Genomic DNA, 24799 nt, shown 5'->3' on the forward strand with positions numbered 1-24799 from the left:
TCGTTACCATTGCAAAATCCACTCACCCAAGATGATACCCCAAACGATCCTTACCATCGCCGCCCTCGCCGGCACCACCCTTGCCCAAACCGTCACTCCACCTCCCCACCCAACCGCCACCTCTTCCCCGGCCCAAGCCTCCGAAGATTCGCTCTACTCCCTCTGCACCTCCCAACTAAACGCCTACCAGCGCCTGCGCCCTTCGCCCGCCCGGCAGGTAGAAGCCTTCTTCGACAATGCCCCCGAGCTCCAGGATCCTCGAAATAGGTACTGGGATCATGACCGCATCGACTCCCAATGCAAACGCGTCTGGGACGCGCGGAACACCATGGGCGCCACCGCTGCTCCGTCACTCGCCTCTCAGTTCTCCGCTTTTACCTCGAGCTGGAACAGCTGGGTAGCTAACATCAAGGAAGAAGCGTTGGAGTGGGCAACGAAGTGTAATGAGTTTGGGGACAGTCCTTCAGGGTTTGATGGGGAGCCTAACAAGAGATGGGGCGCGAACTTTTATGCGTTAATTGTTACCGACGAGGCGGGGTGCAAGACGGCGATGAGTGACTGGTTGGGTGTTGCTGCTCGGACAAGGGCGACGGATCCTACGGCGAGTGAGACGAGTTTGGCGACGACAACGGGTGAAGAGGCGGAGGAGACGACGACTGGGGGGAATACACCTGCAAGTATCGATCAGGTGAGCACAACGACTTCGTCGGCGGGGGTGGTGCAGATGACGGGGTGGGGAGGGGTCATGATGGGGGTTATTGCTGTTGGTGGAGCGGTTGCGGGAGGGTTGCTCTAAGCTGTGTAGCTCTGGGTATGGGTTCAAAGAACTCTGCATACTATACAAAACGGATAATGTCCAAATATTTGGGTGTGGTGTTGTCAGACGGGAATGCAACGGCCCGCTGGCGCAGCTAACACCACCCTGGTAATCAGGGGTATGGCAGGGAAATTGCGCCATGGAGCCCTTCCTGTTTGGTGACCCACACAATGGGAGTCGCCCATCATCGTCACCTTGGTCCCTCCTCTTGATATGAATGGGACTTGAGACTGCCTGCGATTGGATCGAGTCAACCCTGCATCCAACAACACACGCACCGCGCGTGTAATTGCTGAACACCTTCCGCGGCAACTTCTTGCAATTCAGACATCCAACCGAGAAAATGGGCCTCTTCACACTCCTCTTCCTCCTGTCCTTTTCTCTTAGCGTGCTTGCCACTCATGATCCGGTGCTCCTCCCACCGCAGCACTTTCTGATCCCAGTGCAGACCTCAGACACGGTAACAATCCCCACCGAAACCAACGTCGAAGCATTAGCGTGCGCCTCGACCTTTTCCTCCCTCTCCGGCAGTTTCCCCACGGAGCCGCCCCGCGTCGAGGCGTTTTACATGTCGGCCCTACTCGACGAAGGATTCCTATCCGTCCACCCACGCATCACCGAGTTGATCTCCTCGGCTGAAATGTACATGCGAGTGATAAGCTCGACAACGATCACTGACCCCAACAAGTTCTCCAAGCCCTGCTCTGTTGTGATGGAACTCCAGACAGTGATCCGCGATGCGGTACCAACGGGTGTCACCAGCGACGAGCTGGTTGCTTATGATAAGGAGTTGACGTCTTGGATTAAGGAACACAACAGCGTGGTCACCGAGTTTGCTGGGCAATGCGGTGGCGTCGATGAAAGTCAAGCAGCACATGCCCTTGCGTTTGCGATTACGGGAATGGAAGAGTGCAAGACTGCCTTTGCGGTGGCGTATGGGGTGATTAATCCGGCTATGATGACAGACGGGACATCCACGGCCGGTGGGGCGAGGGCTTGGGAGACGGGGCTGGTGAAAGAAGTTGCTGCTGTTGTTGGGGGTGTTGCCGTAATGGGATGGTTCATGTGAATGCACAGCGAGTAGATCAACCTTGAGATAAGCAGCTTCGAAGTTAGTGAGGGACATTAATATTCCATCATGACCCAGCACGTCCTGGACAAAATAACTGGTACTGCACCTGAATTCGGTGAAATGTGTAATCATTAACAACCTACGCATCTTTAAAAAAAACGGCCAACGTATTGACTATCTTTTGAAGCCTACTAATTATATCTTAAGGCCTCCTGACTATCTTTCAAGGCCTCTTACCGATCTTTTAAGGCCCATTAACGATCTTTTAAGCCCTATCCACTATCACTTAAGGCCTCTTGTCTATTTTTTAAAGGCCTATAACATATCTTTCAAGGCTTATTAGTGATTTTTCGAAGCCTGCTTTAGTTCTTTGCAGTGCCAACTATTTTGTCCACAACGTGCCCAGCCATGTGACAAGGCTCATGAAGCAGTTGAACAGCCCTTTGACATTTGTTCAATAAGCATGCGAGTTTCTGGTCTCAATTGGGCATGCAACTCGGCGGGTCCCAAATCTGGCTGCTTATACTTCTAGGAGCCTGCCCAGGGACACAATGTTGGCAAAGGGGAATAGGGCAACCCGTGTGAAGTCCATGATGGCGATCTCGCCGTCTCTGCGGATGATGATGTGACTTGGGTCGCGGCGTTCGAAGGAAAGCATGCACTGCCACCCTAGATAGGTTACCGCATCTTTCACTTGCTGTAGCACGGATGTGCGCACTTCTTCGTCTGGCAGTGTTCCCCGGGTGATCATATCCCGCACCAGTTCCCCGTCTACCAACTCCAACAAAATCACACGCACCCAGCGTGCGCCATGTGGCGTTTCAAGCGAGAACGTCCAAGATCCATGGTAATCCGGGGCAGCACGAGAATATCCCTCCCTCATGCGTGCGCCCACGAAAAGGGGCAGGAACGAGCCCCCAGCGCATAGCCCAGACCCGCGCGTGGCACGCAGTCCATCTCTACGTTTGTACAGTCGAATGCCTTCAACAAAGGATAGTCGATGTTATCGTAAATCTTGGCCATGAAGCGTTGCGAGGGGTCGTTGCCAAAATAGCATGGCACAACGGTAGGGCCTCCGCCCTCTCTCTGATGGACATCGCTGTCGATAATGCTGGTTTATTCTTCTCGATCGCCTTCGGGAATATCCTCCCAAGTCGTGGTTTCGGCCGGTGGGTTGTTGAGCGCAAGTCTGATTTTGTCCCTCTGTGCAAAAAATGGTTCTGGGCATTGGGAAAAGTAAGAGCGGCCGAATGGTTCTGGAGGATTGTGAATTCGGATGTGAAGTTTGGTGCCTCGCGAGCATCGTTCGCTAGAAGGTTGCAATGATATGTTGATAACGTTTGACGTCGACGACTGTTGTGTGATTGTTTTGGGGAAGAAATTAGAATCAGCAAGATTTTTTAAAGGGTGGGTTAGATATTGGTGGCAGGTCTGGAGGTTGTTGAGAAAAAGATTAAATAGGATGGTGGGCAGTGATTTGTCGGGTTCGTAACACTGAGGGCATGGGTTCAGAGGTTGCGAGGCGGAAGTCGAGCCAAACCTTGTCAGGTGTTGGGGGCATATTTTGCTCGACGGCATAAAATATGGCTCACACTGGTACAATGGACAACTGCTGGTGTGTTACATAGCAGACCAAACAAATTTCGAACAAAGGCAACGGTACTTGCTGATAGTTAATCTTGTGGGTGTACTGGAAATACACTGTGAGTGGCCACCGGTTTGGCATCAACAGACCTTGGCGGGGGCGATGTGAAAGAGAGAGATTGACTTGAAACTTGGCAGTCGAACATTGCCCTTAAAATTGTGATTTGAAATCCCTTGAGAATTAAACTTGTGGCCTTCTGTATTGCAGACGGTGAGTGAGACTTCTACCTACATCAGACATCATATGGCCAAGTCTGACATTGCACAAGATATCCAGTACAAAATCAGGCTAGGGTTTGTGACATGACTGCAGTGAAGACTACCAGCAAGGTCGTGGCAAGGCTACAGTCTTATGTTTCCATCTGTACTTAGGTGCTTATCCTAACCTTCGAATTCCATAGCATCATTCATAACTATACAAAGTTCCACCCACATATTCATATTTAGAGCAGGAAGGACTTTCACTAAGAACATGAGCCGCTGAAGGACCTTCCACAGCCCCGGTAACCCCCACTCACCGCCGTCCCATCCGGCATCCCCCCCTGAAAATGCTTGTGTTCCAGCCAAGAACAACCGCCGAAAACACTCCCCAATACCAAGCAAAAGCCAAGCAAATCTATTATGTCCCTTCCCGTGGGTCCCAACCACTTCCAGTCGAGAACGAAGACGTTGTCTGCCGGGTTCCGTTGGAGAGACAACAGGCTTTTGCCACTCCGAAAACATCCACCGATGACTAGGCCGCTGGATCGAGATCCAGGTTCCACTCCCAGAACCTCAACCGACGCAGTGGCGGTGAGACGACAGCATGCATTCCAGCATGCTACGTCGGTCACTCCAGAACTGTTTGCTCAAGCATGTCAAGTAGAAGACATCCGTCGTGACCATGAGCGTCCCAACCGGGTAAACAGAGGCACTTTCGTGGTGCTCGCCTTGGTCATTTTGAGGTCGTCAATACTCGTCAACGAAAAGCTCCGTTTTTTGTCCTCCTCTCCTGCCCGCACCTCTCTCACTGTTGGCGACTGCCGTTTCCTCATGGACGACCACTGCTTGGCGGCTGTTTGAGCTGAGAGCACGGGGAGCTGCCGCGTGTCTGCCTTGCGCTGGGATGAAGTTTGTTCTTCGCTCTGTGTGCTCTCCTTGGTCTGGGCCTTGTCCAAGGAGTCCACCTCGCTGAGGGGACGAACCTGGGTGCTATCGGATTCCCGCCGACTGACGGGGCTGGTGGCAGTGGAGTCGTCAACTGGGAGCATAAAGGAGAACGGGAATTCCACCACGTTTCCGACTGGATAGAGCGGTTAGTTGTGTCAGGAGCGGTGTAGAGTGAATAGGGGTAACATAGGACATACCGTAGGTGGACCAGAGGTGGGTGTCAACAGTGTACTTGAAGAATTCACTGCTGACGGGGTTAAGGTTGTTCTGGTGAAGCCATCCAACCACCCATTGCTCCGATAGCTTGACGACATCTGACTTCTTTCCCGGCATCAGCAGCGAAGTGTCTTTACTTGCTGCATAGTTAAGGATGAACTGGCGTCGAGAGTGTTCGGCGGCAGTCAGGGCTTTCATGATGTTGCGTCGCTCCAAGTCCGCTGGGGCCGACTGACGTCTCCGCTCTCTGACAGCAATGTTCGCCGCGTCTGATGTCATGATGTCTGTTGCTTGAAGTGTAAATGACGCCGGATGCTGGGATGAAAGGTAGTGTTATGGAGGTTTTTCGTGGAGGAACTTGGGTTGTCGTGGGTACATTGAGGGTCAGGTCATGTTTCTATGGTCTGTCGGTCTGATCCAACGTCTGATGCTTGTGGAGCAGTTATGGCTGTTAGGGGAAGGGGAGATCGGGATGGGATGGTAGAATTTGGATGGTTCTAAGAAACACAAGGTTGACTTTGGTCTGTTATCAGTTTGGCGTGGACCAAGTGGGGGCTGGCTTCTTTAAGTGGTCATGGATCGGTGCCCTTTTGGTGCCATCGGAGGAACGAAGTTTGGGCTGAGTCTGGACGGGCTGGTATCACCCGTGGCCGGGACGATCCCAGAGGCCCAACCGCACGGTACGGGGTGTAGGGGTGTCTTACAGGTTGTCAGCCCTCCGCAGGCCCCCTTCGCTTTTCCGCTACAATGTCGTACCGAGTTGTCTTTGGACCAAGAAGTCAGGTTCTGGCTAAGAAAACCCGCCAAGGAACCGCCAAGGGCGTAGTGTTACTTGGCATACGGCAGTCAGAGGGAGCGAGTGATGCCGGGGGTTTGGATGCGAAGATGTTTGCGGGGAAAGAAGCTGGGGAAGCTTCCGTCCATTTTCTGGACTCTGGCAGCCTGCGCTACCAGCCGACGGGGCGCCAGCCAGCCCACAGCGGACTGGTTCTCAACCGACAATCAGTCCGATTGTTCTGTCTGTGTAGTGAAGAGCAATGGTGCCATCAGCATTCTTCTTTTATGCGAAAGGTCAGCGAGCAACTCGGACTGGTCAGGTATAGCCCCGACACTTGGGCCCAGAAAACTGCCATGCCATGTTTCGTGTCTCTCCGGCTCGGTGGTTTGCATTCCAACAGCATCTTGGCGTTGTCGATCCTTTTCCTCCTGAAAGGAGAGCTGACTTGTAAGATGACCATGTGCTAGTTGTTGCCAGTTTTGGTGCCCTTTCAAGGCACGTCACTGCTGTCATTGACACTGTCCGGAAACGGCCGCCTTTCCCAGTCGACATCATCTTCAACCAGTCGGAAGCCAGAATGTGCTTTGCCAAGACATGCCCCTGTCATATGTTCGATGTTGTTTGGAACGACAACTGTTCTAGCCCCAGACCTTATCTTGGATACATCACCCTACATGAGGATGTTGAGCCTCGACGGAATTGAGTGGTTGACATGCCGGTGGTGTAAGTGTTCAGTACAGACCATTGCACTCAACACCCTCAATTTCGGAACGGATACCCAGCCCCCTGATGGCGGCAGCAAACATGCAGCCGATCTTTCCCGTCATCGCCAATCATTTGGAAAATGTCGGAATCTCTCGATGTGATGGGTCAAAAATGCCGTGTTCGGAGCACAAGAGATGAGTTTACGCTGATCGTAGGACAATATTTGATGGTCATGGCAAGCTCATATAGGCTGGCATTAATTGCTTCAATCAGATAGTCCAGCCAGCAACAATAGTATGGTTTTTTTTGTGATACCTAGTTGGCTCTGAGCTCATGAATCCAGTCAAATAGGTACCTAGCACATGACCGATTGAGACACATCCCTTGCATTGGCCGGCAAGCCTTAACCAATTGGTATCCCGGGTGTCAGATTTGTCATTTGGGTAACCTTTGTCATCCCGACAGAGTTAGTTGGATTTTTTATTTGCCGCATGTGAAGTTCCGGTCTCCAGTGATGAGAATGATGTTAGTGTCACAACATAAGGTGAAGCATACAACTCATACACAAATCTTTGTGTGGGCTTGGGTATTGTTTACGCATGATATCATCTGGTGTGGCACATTGCTTCACACAGACATTAAAAGTGGGTAAAAAATATCGATCATGTTTCTTTTGAAAAATCTTACCAAATTAAAATAGTACCTAGGCTAGGTGAGGCAAAGGGCTGGGTGAATGACGTTGACGGCTGTTTATGTTTATTGCAGCTGCTATCAAACAGAGTACCATACGTGATTGTGTAGTTCAAGTGTGAGTCCGCTGTCCAGCTCTTCTCACAAGGCTGTGTGAGAGGACTTTGGCCTCTTTCCGGATTAACACACTCTAGTTGCTCGCTCTTCTTGAAATCTGTATCTTTCATTAATAGTCTCAAATTTTGTCTTGTTTCTCCTTCATATCTGAGATAATAAAGGTACCAAGAGCAGAAAAGACCTGACCAAGCCAAACCATCCACGGGGAGCAACTCAAGGCGTGTGAGTCTGGAGGTGGGTATACTCAGCAAGAATTCTGCCTATTGTAAGGGTTGACTCATGGAGCCACCCAAGTATGTCATCCGAAGTCTGTCATCCCAAGTCAAGCAATCAGCTCCCAGTCAACCAGCGGACTTATCTGCACAGATATAATTTCCCATTTTCCTGCCACTTCCAGCCTCCATCAGATATCCTCGTGTATTTATTCTTCGTTCAGAGAATCAGAGGTCCTTTTCTCACTGTTTTCGAACCACCTTACTTCTCTCCAATTGTATCACTTCTCTCCAACAGCCAACATGGGAATGAAAAACTTTCTGATCGCGAGTCCAGGGCGGCCCCTGCTAGTGTGAAGACCTTGTAGGTAGGCAGAGATGGGAAGCTACCTACCGTAGAGAATGATCATTGATCTAGCCCTTAGAATTGCTCTTTGAATTGTGAACACTGGTGGTACACGAGCGCTCAAAGCTCCCTGTGTTGGAGACCTGTTTGGCGTGGTCATAATGTTCTGACAAAATTACCTTGTGCCTAGTTCTTGAAAGTTGCATTCCTTTGCTTCCATCCTGTAGTCATGCCAGCTGCTTCCGGACTTCCAGGCCTCTTTCCTTTTCAAGTCCACATATTGAGAGTAATGCAGATTACCATTGTTATTTGCCGTGAGTAGTGTGTATAACGGGGTATTTGGCTCTAAAGATACCGAATTACCTAGGTAAGATGGTCTCTGTGTTTGAACAATGTGTTCTAACAGGCCCGCCAGTTGGTGGTATCTTGACATTCATCTTACCTCTGCAGGACCTAAGTTCTGCAAGAAAGAAAGGTCTCCTCTTATCCAAGACAACTTGGAAGGCAACAGTCTATTCATGTCTTCCATAAAGAGATTGAAATGGGATGCAAATGGAACCTAAGATGACAAATGTATTGTGAGATGTGATGTTTACAGTAGTGAGAATATGTTGGTAATCTGGAAGTGCAGCTGCACTTTATCTTGCTATCTAGAGATGATGCTTTCTTACCTAGGTATACAAAAGTCTTCTTTTACCTGGATTATATTGGAGAATGAAAGCCATTGAGAGGAATATTGATAATCGCCGCGAGATGGCAGTTGCTCCATTGCTACCGAGCCATCTGTTCCAAAGTCATAAATTTAGCTTGCGGAGAGTGACACGTTTTGCCATTTATATCCCAGCAGAAAAGCATCCTTGGTAGCGCTGCCTACAGCACAATCGACCTACACAACAACTAAAAGGCCGTTCTAGAAATTTGGCAGAAGCTCCAACGACCGAAGCAGGAACCAACCATCGATATGTCTACATCAAAACCTTCGCGAATCTTTTCGCCTTATGAGTCCTCCTTGGAGTCCTCTTCGTCTGATAATAGGCAGTCATCCGAGGAAAACCCCCTCGCTATCGCACGCCGCAATGTACTCCATATTCCTCCCAATATTAGTTCCATCCGCGTCCCCGGGCCATCGGTAACGCCGGGGCGAACCCAGCCAATCACGCGAACGCCATTGCCTTCTGCGCGCCCTCCATCGTTGCGTCCCCAGCCGCCCTCTGCTCGTGCCCCAGTGCGCTCCAAGTCCACCTCTGAGCAAACATCTCTGCCAACTTCGCCAGTCCAGCCGACCCCTGGCAAGCCCCCTGCTCTGTCAAAGTTGGGCTACTTTCCCTCTCCACGCAGCACCCTACCTGCCTCTCAACCAAACACAACCCAGAAGCAACAGCAGCAACAACATCACCCGACCCCTGAACCCGAGGAACCTCTCATTGCACCCCCATTCCCCTGCCTACCCGGCACCTTGGCCCCACCCTCCGTAATCGCCATCTTCAACAACACCCCCTCCGGACCCTCCCTCACAAACCCCATCTTCCCCATCCCCCCTTCCTCCCTCACACCAGCAGTCTTCACCTCATCCCTCAGCCCCTCCCAAACCCTTCTCTTCACCAACCCCGATGGCCCCCCCGGCCCCCCCCGTTTTCTCCCACCAGACAGCCTCACCCCGGAAACCGACCCGAGCACCTTCCGTGCCTGTGACTGCGTCTTCACCCTACTATGGTTATACAGCCCCCAACTAGCACTCGACTTTTTCGGCCCCGACAGCCCCAAACGCGACGCCAATTTAGAGGTATTCGACGGCCGGGTGCAAGAGCACTGGGTGAAAAAGGAGACACCGGGAGGGGGGTTGCGCCAGGTGCCGCAGTTCGGTGTTTGCAGGGTTGGTGATGAAGTTACGGTTTGTTTATCCCTCTCCACCCCCCGCCCCCACCCCTCCCTCCCAACAAAAAATTATACGGTTGTTGACTCTACAGGAAATAGATCGGCTTCCGGACTCAGTCCAGCAAGAGAATGTGTCGCTACAGGGCCAAAATCTCGCGTGATACGGGGTTATGGACTAGCATTGACGCCAAGGACGAGGTTGTTTGTGCTGAGCGGGAGGAGAAGGAAAAAGTAGAAAGATTTGGGGCTATTGTTGGAAGGGAGTTGCTCTTGACTAGGTTTTGGTACCGGCAGCCGTATTATGAGGTTAGGATTCAGGTTGATGGGATGATGATTGCTTATACATGGAGTGCACGCTCAAGCATATCACTTCACGGCGACGAACAAACACTGGTGAACAAATAAAAATTCGACTTCGAGGTATCATATCATGTACATAAAAATGGCATCGAGCCGGCCCTTTCTCTCCCCCTTTCGGCACCGCCCGGGTGGTGGTTATCTGCTTTCACCCTTCTTACTCCTCCTCCTTCTCCCCATCATTTACTTAGAGACGGTAAAATCTCTGCCCGTTTCTCATCGACCTCTTTCCAATGCGGCCTCTGCCATTGTCAGAGTCGCTGTCAGAGTCCTCGCCATCAGTGTCAGAGTCGATGCCGTCAGTGTCGGAGTCGGTGTCGGTGTCGTTTCCGTTGTTCTTTCCCTTTCCCTTTCCCTTTCCCTTGCCCTTACCCTTGCCCTCGGGTGCTTGACGCGCAAGAACAACAGCGGCATTACCCTTGCCCTTGCCCTTGCCAACTTGAAGCTGTTGGGCACCGGCACCAACGAGTCTGAGAAGGTCATTGATAGCACCATTAGCATTGCCCTTGCCCTTGCCCTGAGCCTGACCAACAAGTAAGCCCAAAAGCTGGTTGAGCTGGCCTCTGTTGACGTTTTGGCCCTGGCCCTGGAGCTGACCAGTGACAAGCTGGAGGAGCTGGTTGAGCTGAGCGTTACCGTTGCCGTTGCCGTTGCCTCTGAGGACCTGGCCGAGGAGCAGCTCCAGGATGTCATCGACGTCATCGATATCAAGCTCGTCGTCGGAGTCATCGACCCGCACGACACGGTTGACTCTGCCGCCGCCAATCAAGTTGAGAAGTCCGCCAAGGTTCAGGTTGTTGTTGCCGGCGCCGAGGTTGAGGCCATTCCCTCCGATTCCGATGAGCCTCAAGAGATCGTTGATGTTGGCATTGCCTCCTCCAATAAGCTGGAGCAGATCCTGAAGACGGATGTTGCTGTTATTCTTGCCCTTGCCTCTATTGTTGTTATTGTTGTTGTTCTTCTTTCCCCTTGCAGGCTCGGTGCCGTTGACGATAACAACAGGCGTGGCTGTAGCGGTTGCCTCGGTGATGGTGGAGATGATCTCCTCGATCTCCTCGGTTGCGGTAGGAGTCTCGGTTACTACCACCTCTGTCTCCTCAACAGCTGTGGTCTCGGCGACGGTCTCGGCGGCGGTCGTCTCGGCCACCGCGGTCTCGGTGACCACCACAGCCTCGGATGTGACAGTAACAACAACAGCACCATCCTGAGGAGCAGGGACAGCCTGAACTGCTTGACCGAACAAAAGAGTGGATGCCAGAACGGCGTGTCTCCAGGACAATGTGATGGCCATTTCGTCTGATTTTGTGGCTTTGTCGTTAGGAAACAAAAAAAAAGGAACGTTGTCGTAAGTAATGATGCAGAATCAAAAGGATTGTCGTTAAAAGAAAGAAAAAAGGGATCAACCCTGGGACGTTGGAAGAAAGGAGGGAAAGGGCGAAGAAAAAAAGAAACAGCAAAGTCGAGTATCGAACTGACGACCAAAAGGAGAAAAGGACTCTGGAAAAAAGGTGGGATGAACCTCCCCTTTTAAAGAGGCACAATTGGGACGAAGCGTCTGTTCTCCTACGAGACACCATCGCGTTGGATTTGACACATCCTGGCTCGATGTTACCTTGCACCTCGAACCTTCATGCTTAGTCCCATCTCCTGTTTGGAAAAGTCTCCTAGGCTCGAGCCAGGGTGCCAAAACATCGTCAACAGCGGCAGCTGGCGCGCTTCACGAACCCGGAAGTTGGTAGGTTCCCAAAAGTGCACTGGCAGTCTGAAACCCCACGTCGATCAATCGTCTCGAACCCTGGGATGTGCCGTCCTCGCGCTAGCTTCATCAGAAGTGTGATTGCGGCTCTTCAGTCGCTCGAGGTTGCATTGAGCGGCAGCCATTGGGTCCTCGGTTGCCCCTGTGGGGATCGTAGCGTGCCCTTGGGGTTTGGTGCCAAGATCTTGGGAACCTGGAGAAAGTGTTTCAGTTCTCCGTCTCAGACGAAGTAGCCTGTCACTGCGATTTGGTGGACAAAAGGAGAAAGTCGTCTACACTACCTCAACGAAGCCATTGCCGATGGTAATACAGCAAGGTTCCTCAAGCAAGAAAAACCAATGTTGCGTTTTGAGTTTGTTGTTTCCTGCTGGCTCCATCCCCTGCGTGTTTGAAGCTTTCTTTAGACCAAGGGCCAGGCGCACCAATCAGAGACGAGGAGTTGAGCAGAAATATGTCAACACAACCATTTCATCAACCGTCGTCTGGTTTGACTTCAAGGAGGTGGGAGACAATAATAGAACCTCAGACCAGACGAAATCATGCATAGATGATCTTCTAAGCGGCCGATCAGATGGATAAGCCCTTGGTGTTGTCGGTTACTGTGTCGATGCAGACTGGCCTAGCCTTGAAACCAGAGACGGCGTATTGATCTTGATCCTTGATGTTTGTCGACCATCCGCGCTGTTTACCATGGTTGCCGACTCTCCACCTTACTGCAACCCAGCTTCCGTGCCTTGGTGACATTGGCCCGGTCCAAGCAAGTGTACATGGATCTCGCCGAGTTTGTTTTCGGGCTTGGCATGGACGCAATGCATCCTACGACAAAGAGAGTCCGATGCTCAATCAAGGGAGCGTAAACTTATAAAGTTGTGTGCCCTGCCCTTTCTTCAACCATCCATCTTGAAAGGCGGGGCAGTGGTCGAAATACTCCCCATGCATTAGACCGTGGACATATGCCTCGCCAACCAGCAAATACTCACCACTCCCATCATCTCGTGGACGTACAAGAAATGGCATATCCGCGCCGCTGATAATCACCAGAATATCCCCTGGCATGGTGTGAGCGGGCCCATATCCCATCCATCCTCCCGGCGTGACAAACGCACAGCGTTGGTGAAAAACAATGTGAGATATCTGAACAGAAAACAGCTACATCCATTACAAAACGACTGAGCTTGTCCACGTCGCCCTCACAGTTTCCAAGAAGTTCATGGGTTTTTATTCTGGTTTCCTTAGCCCTCCAGTAGTGCAGTAATAGCGATGCCTCATCGGGATACAGAGTTTGTAGGTAGTAAACCAGTTCATCTCTCACAAACTCATGTGCTGGACTGGTGCAGCTTCGGGATTCATGAGGTACAACGTCTCCTATTCTTGTTTTCCAAAGAGCCTCATTGGAAGGGCAAGGTGAATTGGTAGTCCCAGGTGCCTGCCAGAAAGCTGATTAGTTCTGTCGTCCCATGCGTTCCTAGAGTGCTGCCATCTCGCGATGAGTAACAAATTCCCATGTCGGCACATGGTAGCCTGAGAAGCGGTTCCCTAGGCATTTTTGGGCTGTAATTGGGGTTTGAACAAGTGGCAATAGTTGAAGACTCCGTTTTGTGTTCGAAATTCGGTTTGATCGTCTGTTTTCCTATCTTTTCCTGACTCTCATCAACACGTGTTGTTTGTGGCTGACAACCAAAGCAGGTCCCACATGATTGAGCAACGCGAGAGAACACATTCGCGAACGCTTCAGAATCGGGTTGTCGGTTTCGGCCTGCTGGCTGTGCGCGGAAAGCATTGTCGGTTAGCTCCACTTCATCTACCGGAAAGGCCCATACACCCAGTCGTTGACGTTCGGCGAGTTGGAACTCATTTGAGAGACATCCAGAGGCACAGTATATTGCTGCCCGTCGGTAGGTTATGCCTACCAACGGGGGCGGAGCTGATGGAGCACGAACGAGCCGGCGATCCAAACGCGGCAACCAACTTAGCCACGGTTGCTCATCATTCCATTCCCGCAAACCGGCACACCATGACAAAATATTGAGACTGCTGGATTGACCGAATGAATACTGAACAAAGGTGGCGAAGACTGACTGAACATCTGCGCTGTAGTCTACCGGAATATGAAATGTCGCCTCGCGGGGTCCGAGTCCTAGTAAGCCGTAGATCTTGTCTCTTGGATTTTACACGAGCTGTGGATTCGTTATCAGGATAAGTTCTTCCAAATCCAGGTGTCCTTTTGTTGCCTGCACTATATTCCGTAGCTGCAGGGGCCGCTCTAGCCAAAAGTTATCCATCGTTGTGTGGAAAAAAGTCCAGTTTAAATCGTTGTTGGAACGCTGGATAATCGGTTTCAAAATAGCTAGACGTAAGGTGAACCCGGAGTTGGTCGAATCCAATGCAGAAGCAGTCCCAACACATGCTCGAGTTGCCTATCTTCATCAACGGGGGCTTACTAGGCAGGGTAAACTCCTGAAGGATCCACGTTCTCCGGAACCAGGGGCAAAAAGGATGTTGGACATGCCCATTATTACATCAAAGATTGAACGTGAGGCCAAATGAATCTTCATCTGCTGTAATGAATCCGACATGTCTTTGTAATGTTGGGCAGCCGGGATAGTTGCATCTCGAACGGCCAACTCCTGTCTCAAACCCATGACTTGGTCGGTAGATTGGTTCCCTGTCCCAAACCAGACTAGGACAGCTGCATGAGAGTAGATTGTTGACATGAGTGGCACCTGTGTATTCTTTTCGGCGATATTCCCCTGGTCGATGCAAATAGCGTCTACCCACAGCATGAGGGGCAATCCATTGCAGAATTTGGGACGAATTATCCGCAATGCAGCGTGGAGGGTTGCTGAGACATTGACAACATGCCTGTTGAGCCTGAGTGACGGTAACTCTCCTCCTGTTTGATCCGTGCTCGAGGTATTCACTTCTTGGTGCCAGGCGTACGAGAGACAACGCGCTGAATTCTGGAGGACGGTCGAGCCTTTGTGCAAACAACTCTCCAGATATACGTTCGTCGTCCGCTCCCGGGTGAAGCTTTAGCAATCTGATCTCTCGTGCTCGCGCGTCAAGTGTTACTGAGGAGTATAGTAGTGTTCGCAGTCGATCGGGCGGCTTGCTGCTCAGGGGTCGTGGTGCTGGACATCATCAGTAGCGAGGTTTTTGTCAGTGCCGAGGATCTCACTACAAGACTGAAACATACTGCGACACGCCGGTTTTGCTTGTACGCTTTTGGTGTTATTCTTAAAGATTAAGGAAAGGCACAACTACCATGTCAAAAATCTGTATTAAAAGCTTCTACTATTTCCTATCCAATACCAGCTCAGACAGACGCTATCCCATCAACCCCCTACTTGAACTGTAGAGTACCGTTGGCGTTTCCTATCCGCTCATCCAGATTGAGGGAGCTGCTGACCCAGCAGCCATCACCTCTGCGAAGCTCAGCAACCAGTCTCTTGCCGCAGTCCTCAAGGCGCACATTTCTCGCCGAAGAACCAAAGTTGCCGCCAGCCTGGCCGCCCTGGCTACCACCTCCAGGAAGCTTGATCACTTGACCGGGGTGGATCAAATCGGGGTTCTGGAGGCAGTTGATCTTGGCCAGCTCTTGCCAGTTGGTACCGTGACGCTGGGCAATGTCGCGGAGGGTGTCGCCGGGCTGAACAGTCACGCTGCTGGGCTTGTTGCCGCAACTGTTGATGTTGGCGCCGCCAGAAGTCCAGCGGAAGTTGCCGTTGCTGTTCTCGATGATCTTGTTCAGGCTGATGCTGGTGGGCTGGTAGGAGCCATCAAGACGGCGGCACTCGCAGTGCAGCATGAACTCGCCGTGGGCGTCCAAGCGGATATCCTTGGCGGAACCACTGAAGTTGCCGCCATGGCTAACACCGTGATCGCGAGGCTGGTTGCTGTGATGGTGTTGCTGCTGTTGCTGTGGCTGAGAAGCGCGTCTCCGGTCCTCCTCCTCTCTTCTGCGCCTGTCCTCCTCGTCCCTGCGCTTGCGGTCCTCGTCATCTCTCCTCCTTCTGTCGTCATCCTCCTTCCGTCTCTTCTCGTCTTCCTCTCTCTTCCTCTTCTCCTCCTCCTCGCGGCGGATCCTGTCCTCTTCCTCCTTCTTCTTCTTCTCCTTCTCTTCGTCCTTCTTGTCCTTCCAGTCCTCAACACCGTCCTGCAGCTTGTGGCCGGCAACTGCACCGGCAACAGCGCCGAGGACGGTGCTCAGCTTGCTATGGCCGGTCTTGCCGCCAATCTTGTTACCACCGAAACCACCGGCGATACCACCACCAACGGCGCCGAGGAAGCCACGCTCCTGTTGATCGCCATGTTGTTGGTTGCTGCCTTGGTAGTGCTGTTGGGTCTGTTGGGCAGCAGCGGCGTAGTAAGAGGCAGCTTCGCCCTGGACATTGCTGCCCTGGTTGTTGTTGTTGTTGTTGTGGTAGCTCATGGTGAAGGTTTCTGGTGAGTCTAATGGGGCGGTCTGTGTGTAGTTGATGTCTTCAGAGGGGGAAATAGGGCAAAGGCCGCAAGGTGATGAGGTTTTGTGTGGATGTTTGTGTGAGGATATCGAGGCAAGGTCGGTCCAAGACTACAGCTTATATAGACCAACAGTTCGCAATGGGGTCATCTTGAGCGGTCGTCGGACTTTGAGGACCCTTGTGGTCCAGACCTCACCGCACCGCCGCAAGCACTGGCCACTTGCCGCCGCTCGAGTCGGACGAAACAGTCGCGGTCCCACTCCGGGGCCCACTTGGGTTCAGCTTCGCCTGGCTTTCGTCGATCCAAGTCGCCAGACCGCCGAGATCGTGGACACGCGCCACGCGTATCAAAGGCTTAGCCAAACCTTGGCTGCCGTGTTAGCCGTTCCGCCCGACGGTTACCTCCGTCCGAGTGGCGATCGGGGCCCAGGATCGTCCCCGGACGATGCGGAGCGGCGGGGTCCAACTGTGGAGTTGGGCTGCCGTCGTACGATCCCTTTCAGCTTGGTGCCTCAACACCAAGCATTTGGGTCCTGCGTGAGCATTGCTGTCGTGTTTCCGTGAGAGGCCTTCGGTTTCTCCGAGTGACTCTGGATGAACCTAAGGTTTAAGCTGTTGACAGGTTGTAGAACACGTGCATCTGAATCAGCCACCATCCGGCACCCAGGTAGTACTGAAACCCAGGTAGTACTGGGCAGAAGGATGCGTGTAATTTCTTGTCTTGGTGCTTTACTGATAGGAATGAAGATGGGAGAGGTCGCCTGTAAGGGCGACAACCCTCTCCAGCTACAAGAAATCAGGGGATGGAGATGTTCAAGGTGACCGTTTTCTATCGAGCAAGGTCACTGTGAGCCCAAATAAGCAGATGAAAAAAAGGCGGTGATAGGTAATCTACAGAAAATAGCAAAATTTATAGAGTACCTATGCGCGAAAGCAGGAACTGCCTAAGCAAACCAAGCCCTATGACCAATACATGCTTGGGTTTGGGTTACTAACCTAAGGTGGGCGGCAATTGCTCACCACGTTTTCTCCCACCTTGTTGAAGCGGACCTGATGTTTGCAGTATCCACATGGGAAGCATCTGGTCATACACAGCTGGCTCGTTGTCAGGGTCGTCATGAAGAAATTCGCTATACTCCTTCAAAAGCTCATCCTTGACTTTCTTCGCACTGTTCAGCTGCTTTGCTGCATCATCAGGCCGCGACAAAGCAGTCAACACCTTTGAGTACCAATACTGAGCTCGAGCCACACCTTCAGTTGTCCAGATGCTTCGATAGTGCCTATTGAGACAGCACTCAAACTCTTGCCTGTTCTTGGGGTCAGTATAAGGCAACATGCAGTAGACCAAGGCAACCTGAGGTGTGTATCATTCACTTGCTCAACTTCAGCATTGCGACCTTCTAGATGCAGAAGTATTCCCACTGCCTCATGGCTCTTAAGTGTAAATTGGTCATTCTTCCCACACACTTCAATCCTTGCCTCGAGCACTTTTTGATGTTCATCAAAGGCTTCTTGTACCCTCCCAGCATTGAACAACAAACATGCCAGGTCATAACGGGAAATTAAGGCTGTTGAGTCTTCCCCGCCAGCATGGGCCTCCTCCAATTCCATTGCCTTGCGAGAAAACGCGATAGCTTAGTCTTGATGGCCTTCTGCTATCAAGACGTGGCCAAGATGGTGGTAGTACTTTGAGTACTCGAAAGGGTATTCGTCTTCGGGGCCCCATTTTTTGTAGTAGATCAATAGCTCCTCCATGATTTCGCGTGTTTTCTCAAACTGGCCGCGTTGCAGGTAGGCACAAGCAAGGTCCCCTTTTGGGTTTCCCCACCGGATCTGATCCTCGACTGTTACCTTTTTGGGAGGGATGCTGGCCAGTTCTTCTTCCCGCAGCGTGAGCAGTACTTGACGATGCTCCAAACTTACCCCACATCGACTGACACTGATGCAGTCGGCCAATCTTCCAGTAACAAGATAAATGTCACTAATGAGAGTCTAACATTCTGCACTCTCTCCAACCGAGGTTGGCTGTTTCTTGATAATCTCATCGGCTGTCTTCATAGCCAAGTCACTCTCTGATCTGCCCCGTATGCCAAAGGAAGCATCCAATGTTGGACAGCATTTTGGCAAACTCAAGGTCGAAATCAATGGGAGGCTCAGGCCAAAGTGAGTTTCGCCGCAATGCGAGTACCTGGGGTACGTATCGGGTGAACTCGGGCCATATCTTCTTTTCCTTCTGGGCCAGGCGTGATGCTTGTGGCGGTACTGCGTTCAGCATGGCAATGACTTCCATGCATACTGTGGCCCGGAGTGAAGCATCCTCGTTTTTGGCTAGGCCGTCCAGCAAGTTCATCTGCAGAGAACGGTGGATTTCGAGTTGATGCCCACCGTCCCCTTCTTGTCTTTTGACGAGCTGTCGGAGACCTAGGTCACGTCGTATTGAAAGATACTTCTCCTCGTCGTTCAAGAACTGAAGAGATGGTAAGCCATGTCCTGCCGAGTATCTGAGAAGCGTTTCCGGTATACCATGAAGACTGAGGAATGCCAAGATATGTAGGAAGTGACGAGACTGTTTGCTGATCTTGGACAAGGCAAGGTCGAAGACGATTGACAATTTCCTCTCATGATTGCGTAGAGTTTCTGTGCCAGAGCTTGCCCAAATCTGTCATGTCTTCTGAAGACTTTTGAATATCTCGACCATCGAGGACGATGAGAACTTCTGGTACCCTGCGACCGTGACAATAGCTAGTGGTAAGCCTCCGACCCAGGTACAAATCTCATGAGCTATACCATTCTCTTCCTCGTCCTTGGCACTGTCTTCCCAGGCCGTGAATTACAATGCATGCAGGATTCTCACTCTGGGACGATCTTCGAGTCATGAAATAATCATGAATATCTTGCATTGTGTCTTCGCGACCCACAAAAGAAGGATTCGGGGACCGGGTGATGTTGGTCACTAGGGAGGGCACATCATGGCTGCTTGAAGAAGTTGTTGGCCGACCCTCTTGCGCGCCCAGCTGCAGCCAAAGGGTGGGGGCATTTATCCCATCTTTTGAAACTTTGAAAACACATCTCCCTGAGGACGTATCCTACTTGTCTGCCTCTGTAACACCACATGCCACTTGTACCGTTCCAAAGCCCAATTCACTTACGCGAGCCCAATCTGACGTCGGCCAAATGCCCCTTGTCCAATATTTCTCTTCCTTTGAGGAGTTGAGTTTCTTTTCATCTAATTCTCGTCCTGCGGGATGCCAACTCCACCTTCGTGCTAACGGATTCTTTCGAGATAACAACCTCTTCCACCATTCCTCACACGAACCTAGCGCCGATGGCTCTTTTCTGCCATCTCCCCGACACACTACGTCAATTCCCCCCTCTCTTCCGACGTACCCCGAAGATCCCAGCCGCCCGCAAACATACGATGAAAGCAGCAACCGAGTGCTCCCGTCTGCAAGAGTTGACTCCCTCCATCCTTGAGATCCTACATATATCCGGGGCTGCTGGAGCTTCCGTTGGCGTTCTCGACGGTCAAACAAACCAACTGCATGTCGCTGGCTACGGGTATCGCGATGTACAGGCTGAGTTCGTTCCAAATGAGCATACGGTTTACCACCTTGCCTCTCTCCCGAAACGCTTCACGGCAGCCGCTATTGCTCTGTTAGTAGCCGATGGAAAATTGGCATTCGGAGACCGCATGTGTGATATCATTCCAGGCTTCCACCATGCAAACGGCCCAATCAATTATCAAAGCACGTTACTTGATTTCCTCTCCCATCGAACCGGCCTTGCAAGCAAGAACGCACTGTGGCAGCAAGATGGACCTGGGATTTTACTCGGTGAGAACGACACGCTACCAATGGTGTCCTATATGGAGGCCGCTCAACCGTTGGGGGAGCAACGGACTTATAGTAACTTCGGCTACGACATTTTAGCAAACTTCATTACCTCTGCGTCAGGATAGTCCTGGGGCGAGTTCGTTACTTCTCGAATACTTCAACCGTTGAGCTTGCAAGACACAACGACGGCCGCTCACCCCCCAGAAGAAAATTGGGCTCGTGGATACATGCCTGGCCCGGATGGGACGTTCACGGGTGTTGGAAGACCCCAAATTTCTGAAGGGACCGTCCAACAAGCAGCCAATGGGGTGAAGAGTAATGTCAATGATCTCTTGGTGTATTATAAGGCTGTGTTGGATGCCTGGTGTTTGGAAACGGGGCAGTGGAATAAGCCAAGACCAGAACTTGCCACCGCTCAAGACCACATATACCCCTGGATTCCGACGCTGATGGACAATGGTATAGCGCAGGGTGGGCAATAGCGGAGCTTCCCGCGCCCTTGGGGAGCATCGGCACCAACGGCATGTTCCTTCCGCCGATGCCACTGGTTGGACGCGGATGTAAAGAGGGACACGAGTGACGACGACAAATCGAAGGGACCTACGGTTTGGTATCATAACGGCAGCCTCGTTGGCTTTTTCACCTCGGTTCATATCCTTCCCGAGACTGCGCCATCATCGTTGTACTTGTCAACTCCGTACCCAAAAACGATGCAGCCAACTGGGTGGGCCAACTTCTCTTGGAAACTTGGCTGGACGACTGTAGCGAGAAGAACGACTACGTTTCCCTGGCCGAGCAGAGCGCCGCCGCCTACGATGACATGTGGGCTCGATGGCCAGACCTTGATGTGCTAACCTATGTCTTTCATTTTGGCACAGATGAGAAGGGTCATATCGAGACTCTACGGTGGGAGCATGACCCTGATGTGCCGGGCGGTGAAACATTTGTGAAGAAATCCAATAAGACCCTCGATCATAGGGCGCGCACGAGGCTCTAATGAACGGTGAAGAGGTAGTGGTGTAAAACTGGGGTGGGATTGAAAGAGACATGGTAGATTCAGTATGTATACGTACCTGTTGCGATGACAGTAACTCTCAAACTGGCTGGAACGGTTTGTAGAAGAAGCAGTTATTATGTGTCCTCGAGGCGTACTAATCTTGTATTCTTCAATGTATTGATCACTTGGCGGCTAAGATGACCCGATCTTCATTTAACCGCACAAACAACATAGGGACCCGTAAATGACATGACAATTGAAACATGGTGAGGTAATGCCGAAAGGCTACCAATTCCGCACTTTCGATATGACATCATAGACATCATCCATCTGGTCGAACCACATAAAGCTCACCGCGCAGTAACACGTGTTTGCCTTCTGTGTGACTTCCAAAGACCAACCACAACAACCAAACAGTTCTAGATACCATCAAGCTGTTTCCTCTCCCACTTTTCGTCCACGCATAACACCCACGGAAAGAAACCTTACCTACCTACCCAATGGCTCCCTCCCACAGCGAAGTATCCAACCGTCCCAAGAACGAGAACGACCACCTCGAGACAGGTCAGCAAATTGCCCACGGCTCCGCCGGCGACCAGAATGTTGGTCTTCCTCCCGCCCCCTTCTTGATTGTGCCCAGAGAGTAAGCTCGCTGACAAGTCCAAAAACAATAGCTCTCCCCGAAGGTCGCCCGTGCAGATAAGCAGGCTCCTGCACCTGAACACGAGCATGGGGCCGGAATTCCGGGTATGAATGCCAGTGGAGGCTCCAGTCAGGGGCTGTCGACGGGGCCGAATGCTGGTCAAGGGAAGGGACCGCTGAAGCCTTGAAGTGATTGGGCGCGCGGCTTCATTGGTGATGCTTCTAGGTCGTTAATAAAAGCCTTCATATTGACTTACTGGCTTGATTCATCACATCACTTTAATGTGCAGTGCGGCCTGACTGCAAGGGGGTTGTAAGATTGCGCAGTTGAGGGTTAATACGGACTGGGAACTTGGGACTTGGGATTTGGGAAATTTCCAACAAAGAGGTGTAAATTAGCTTAGCTCGCGGCCAGCGAGTAGGTTTGGCAGATAATTTGAAACAGTCGGGTTGAGCCAAGTATCGCGGTCTTACACACGCATATGTTGGTAGAACGCGGAAGTGGTAATCATGTTGTCTTCTTCGCAAACATCTAGCAGTATCTTCCGTCTATCTCAAGGCCAAGAACTCAACAGCTGATAACCTAGAGACTCCAGGCGCCTGAAATTACATGATTTACAACTTCCTTTGTCTACCAAAGGTGTTAGGCCCTGGGGGCTTATTGTCCAACACGCCCTCAATCTCCTCTAACACATCAGGCGTTAGCTTCTCCAGCAGCTTCAACGCACCGATGTTGTCCTCCAACTGCTCAATCTTGGTAGCACCCAAGATAACCGTGCTAACATTAGGGTTCGAGGCAGCCCAAGCAAGCGCCAGCTGTGACACACTGCCTCCAAGACGCTCCGCAATCTTGGTCAACTTGCGCACTTTTTCAATCTTGGCCTGCCCAGCCTCGCTCTTGAGCTCCTTGACAGTATTCTCAAAGAAGGCCTTGTTGGTGGCAAAACGCGAGTCCTCGGGGATGCCATCATTGTACTTGCCAGTGAGGATGCCGCTGGCAAGAGGGGACCAGATGGTGGTGCCGTAGCCGTGGTGCTTGTACAGATCCGCGTACTCGACCTCGAAGCGCTCGCGGTGGAAGGCGTTGTATTGTGGCTGCTCGACAACGGGGGCGATGAGGTTGTGCTTCTCGGCCAATCTGATGGCATCGGTGATCTGAGCGGCGGACCACTCAGAGGTGCCCCAGTAATAGGCCAAGTTGAGGTTGCGGATCACCTGGGTGAAGGCCTCGACGATCTCGAGCATGGGAACGGTGGGATCGGGGCGGTGGGCAAAGACGACATCGACGTAGGGCTGCTGGAGGCGGGCAAGTGACGACTTGAGACCCTCGACGATGTGCTTGCGGGAGAGACCGCGGGTGTTTGGCTCCTTGCGACCAGTACCGAAGAAGACCTTGGTGGTGAGGACGTACTCATCGCGGGGCCAGGCGAGCTCCTTGAGAGCTTGTCCCATCTCGACTTCAGACTCGCCATTTGCATATGTCTCGGCCGTGTCGAAGGTTTGCTGACAAATCTGTTAGCCACCCCCTAACTAAACTCGTTTGCGAACTGTGAACTTACAATACCGTGATCCCAAGCAGTCTGGAGAATCTTCTTAACAATCTCTCCCTTCTGGGTGCCGCCGTATGTGAGCCACCCGCCAAGCGAGAAAAGAGAAACCTGCAACCCGGTGTTCCCAAGGTACCGGAACTTCATTTCCTTGGGATCATAGGCGCTTTGTACAACAGGCATGATGGGCAGATGTTTGATGGAGATTGGAGGAATGGTTTGACAATAAACGGGACAGAACTTGGGATGGAATAGGGATCAATTGGAAGCCAGATCATGGGCCCAGGAAGCATTTATGAACGGGTTAAGACCGAGATGAAGGCGGACTTTGGGGAGTTTATGACGAAAAGCCGCGGGGGGTGTTCTCCTCTTTGCTGTTCCCGCTCAAGAGGAGAGCTCTCCCGCCCCAATTGTGGAGAGACCCCAATGATCGCAACAGCTATTGGCATTGTGACGACATCCATTGTTTTTTATCCGCCATCGGGCTTTCCTCTTTGCGCTTGGTTAGCTTGGAGCTAGGCCCAGGCAGTGGGGGTGCTCAACAACCGCCAAAGTTCCTGAGTGAGGTGGAGGGTGGTGGTGTGTGTCAAGCGCCTACTGCTTGGGCGTCGCAGGAGGGACCATTACCAATGGGAACTTTCTAGTATTTTATTTCTAGCTGCCGAGGCAGGCGGGCTGCTTTCTTCCTCTGGTGACCAGCATCCTCGAGGTTGGGAAGAAACATTATCCCTGAACGACCCCGCGGCAGTGGGGAACCCCGCAGTTTGCTGATGGGTGCATTCAATCGATGGTGGGGCATTTTAAATCCAGCCATCTTGTCGAGACATTGGTTGAGAACCCAAGTTGTGTCATGGGCATTATATTGCTTTCACCGGCCCGTGCTGTAACACACGATTTATATGTAACGCGATCGGGTTGACTATCTCCACATACAAAGGTGAAACGAGTACGCTGAGCACCGTCTTGCTGTCAAACGCCTTTCAACGAAAACAGGTGGGTGATGTCATAAACTAGTGGCAGTCAACATTGTTTTCAACGGCGATAGGAAGCTGTGGCATCATGGGATCTGCGCTCCCCTCATCGTTGCAAGACAGCTACTATAGAGAGCATAATTGCTGCTATTCCACAGATTTCAAGCGACAAGACAGACAGAGGCTGCTATAAACTGTGGAGTGTTGAACGACCTAATGCCTACTTCACTTGCGAGGTTAGCATGAAAGAGAGCTGTGACGGCAAGGCTGCCTGCCTGCCAGCAGTGGCCTGGCTCTTTGCATGACAATAAACATTAAGCATAACGGAGGGAGCCTAGAAAACGGCAAGAAACTTCACTGAAGAAATGTGTTAGTCGTATACATAACGGCGTAATGAACCGGTGGCCAAGGATCCGTCGCCGGTTTGGCAACGGAAAGGGGGTCGAGGAAACCACACAGAACATCGTACGCTGCCCAACACCGGTCGCGTTTGCAACAGGGTCAATAAGGCTGTAGAAGATGATTAAAGTCAATAAAGATGCATAAGTACATGTGGAGCATATGTACAGAGGGTATCGGTAAGTCCAACCACCAAATCTCCAACGCCAAAAA

At 51.7% G+C, this 24799-nt stretch overlaps 10 protein-coding genes across 10 annotated transcripts; 4 read left to right on the plus strand and 6 right to left on the minus strand.

The window, feature by feature from the left end:
• Positions 1 to 31: 31 nt before the first annotated feature.
• QC764_101175 (uncharacterized protein) lies at positions 32 to 796 on the plus strand (the record flags this gene model as incomplete). The annotated part of the gene is made up of 1 exon (XM_062941337.1): positions 32 to 796. One exon carries the CDS (start codon positions 32 to 34, stop codon positions 794 to 796), a length of 765 nt encoding a protein of 254 aa, XP_062804178.1.
• Positions 797 to 1160: 364 nt separating this feature from the next.
• QC764_101180 (uncharacterized protein) lies at positions 1161 to 1886 on the plus strand (the record flags this gene model as incomplete). Its single annotated transcript, XM_062941338.1, has 1 exon — positions 1161 to 1886. One exon carries the CDS (start codon positions 1161 to 1163, stop codon positions 1884 to 1886), a length of 726 nt encoding a protein of 241 aa, XP_062804179.1.
• Positions 1887 to 3844: 1958 nt separating this feature from the next.
• Positions 3845 to 5995, minus strand: QC764_101190 (uncharacterized protein). The gene is made up of 2 exons (XM_062941339.1): positions 4880 to 5995; positions 3845 to 4815 (listed from the first exon to the last, which is right to left on the minus strand). Exons 1-2 carry the CDS (start codon positions 5175 to 5177, stop codon positions 4391 to 4393), a joined length of 723 nt encoding a protein of 240 aa, XP_062804180.1. The 5' UTR covers positions 5178 to 5995; the 3' UTR covers positions 3845 to 4390.
• A 2712-nt stretch (positions 5996 to 8707) lies between these two features.
• QC764_101194 (uncharacterized protein) lies at positions 8708 to 10152 on the plus strand (the record flags this gene model as incomplete). The annotated part of the gene is made up of 2 exons (XM_062941340.1): positions 8708 to 9637; positions 9721 to 10152. The coding sequence occupies 2 exons, from the start codon at positions 8708 to 8710 to the stop codon at positions 10024 to 10026; spliced, it is 1236 nt and encodes a 411-aa protein (XP_062804181.1). The 3' UTR covers positions 10027 to 10152.
• Positions 10153 to 10165: 13 nt separating this feature from the next.
• QC764_101197 (uncharacterized protein) lies at positions 10166 to 11269 on the minus strand (the record flags this gene model as incomplete). Its single annotated transcript, XM_062941341.1, has 1 exon — positions 10166 to 11269. One exon carries the CDS (start codon positions 11267 to 11269, stop codon positions 10166 to 10168), a length of 1104 nt encoding a protein of 367 aa, XP_062804182.1.
• A 556-nt stretch (positions 11270 to 11825) lies between these two features.
• Positions 11826 to 12111, minus strand: QC764_0001590 (uncharacterized protein; the record flags this gene model as incomplete). The annotated part of the gene is made up of 2 exons (XM_062939709.1): positions 11826 to 11927; positions 12016 to 12111. The coding sequence occupies 2 exons, from the start codon at positions 12109 to 12111 to the stop codon at positions 11826 to 11828; spliced, it is 198 nt and encodes a 65-aa protein (XP_062804183.1).
• A 2049-nt stretch (positions 12112 to 14160) lies between these two features.
• QC764_101200 (uncharacterized protein) lies at positions 14161 to 14517 on the minus strand (the record flags this gene model as incomplete). The annotated part of the gene is made up of 1 exon (XM_062941342.1): positions 14161 to 14517. One exon carries the CDS (start codon positions 14515 to 14517, stop codon positions 14161 to 14163), a length of 357 nt encoding a protein of 118 aa, XP_062804184.1.
• A 560-nt stretch (positions 14518 to 15077) lies between these two features.
• Positions 15078 to 16166, minus strand: QC764_101210 (uncharacterized protein; the record flags this gene model as incomplete). The annotated part of the gene is made up of 1 exon (XM_062941343.1): positions 15078 to 16166. One exon carries the CDS (start codon positions 16164 to 16166, stop codon positions 15078 to 15080), a length of 1089 nt encoding a protein of 362 aa, XP_062804185.1.
• Positions 16167 to 21355: 5189 nt separating this feature from the next.
• QC764_101230 (uncharacterized protein) lies at positions 21356 to 22116 on the plus strand. Its single transcript, XM_062941344.1, has 2 exons — positions 21356 to 21629; positions 21702 to 22116. The coding sequence occupies exons 1-2, from the start codon at positions 21528 to 21530 to the stop codon at positions 21855 to 21857; spliced, it is 258 nt and encodes an 85-aa protein (XP_062804186.1). The 5' UTR covers positions 21356 to 21527; the 3' UTR covers positions 21858 to 22116.
• A 26-nt stretch (positions 22117 to 22142) lies between these two features.
• On the minus strand, positions 22143 to 24396 carry QC764_101240 (uncharacterized protein). Its single transcript, XM_062941345.1, has 3 exons — positions 24069 to 24396; positions 23229 to 23990; positions 22143 to 23172 (listed from the first exon to the last, which is right to left on the minus strand). Exons 2-3 carry the CDS (start codon positions 23397 to 23399, stop codon positions 22285 to 22287), a joined length of 1059 nt encoding a protein of 352 aa, XP_062804187.1. The 5' UTR covers positions 23400 to 23990; positions 24069 to 24396; the 3' UTR covers positions 22143 to 22284.
• Positions 24397 to 24799: the final 403 nt, after the last annotated feature.

This window comes from Podospora pseudoanserina, chromosome 1 (assembly GCF_035222485.1).
Source record: "Podospora pseudoanserina strain CBS 124.78 chromosome 1, whole genome shotgun sequence".
NCBI classification, from domain to species: domain Eukaryota; kingdom Fungi; phylum Ascomycota; class Sordariomycetes; order Sordariales; family Podosporaceae; genus Podospora; species Podospora pseudoanserina.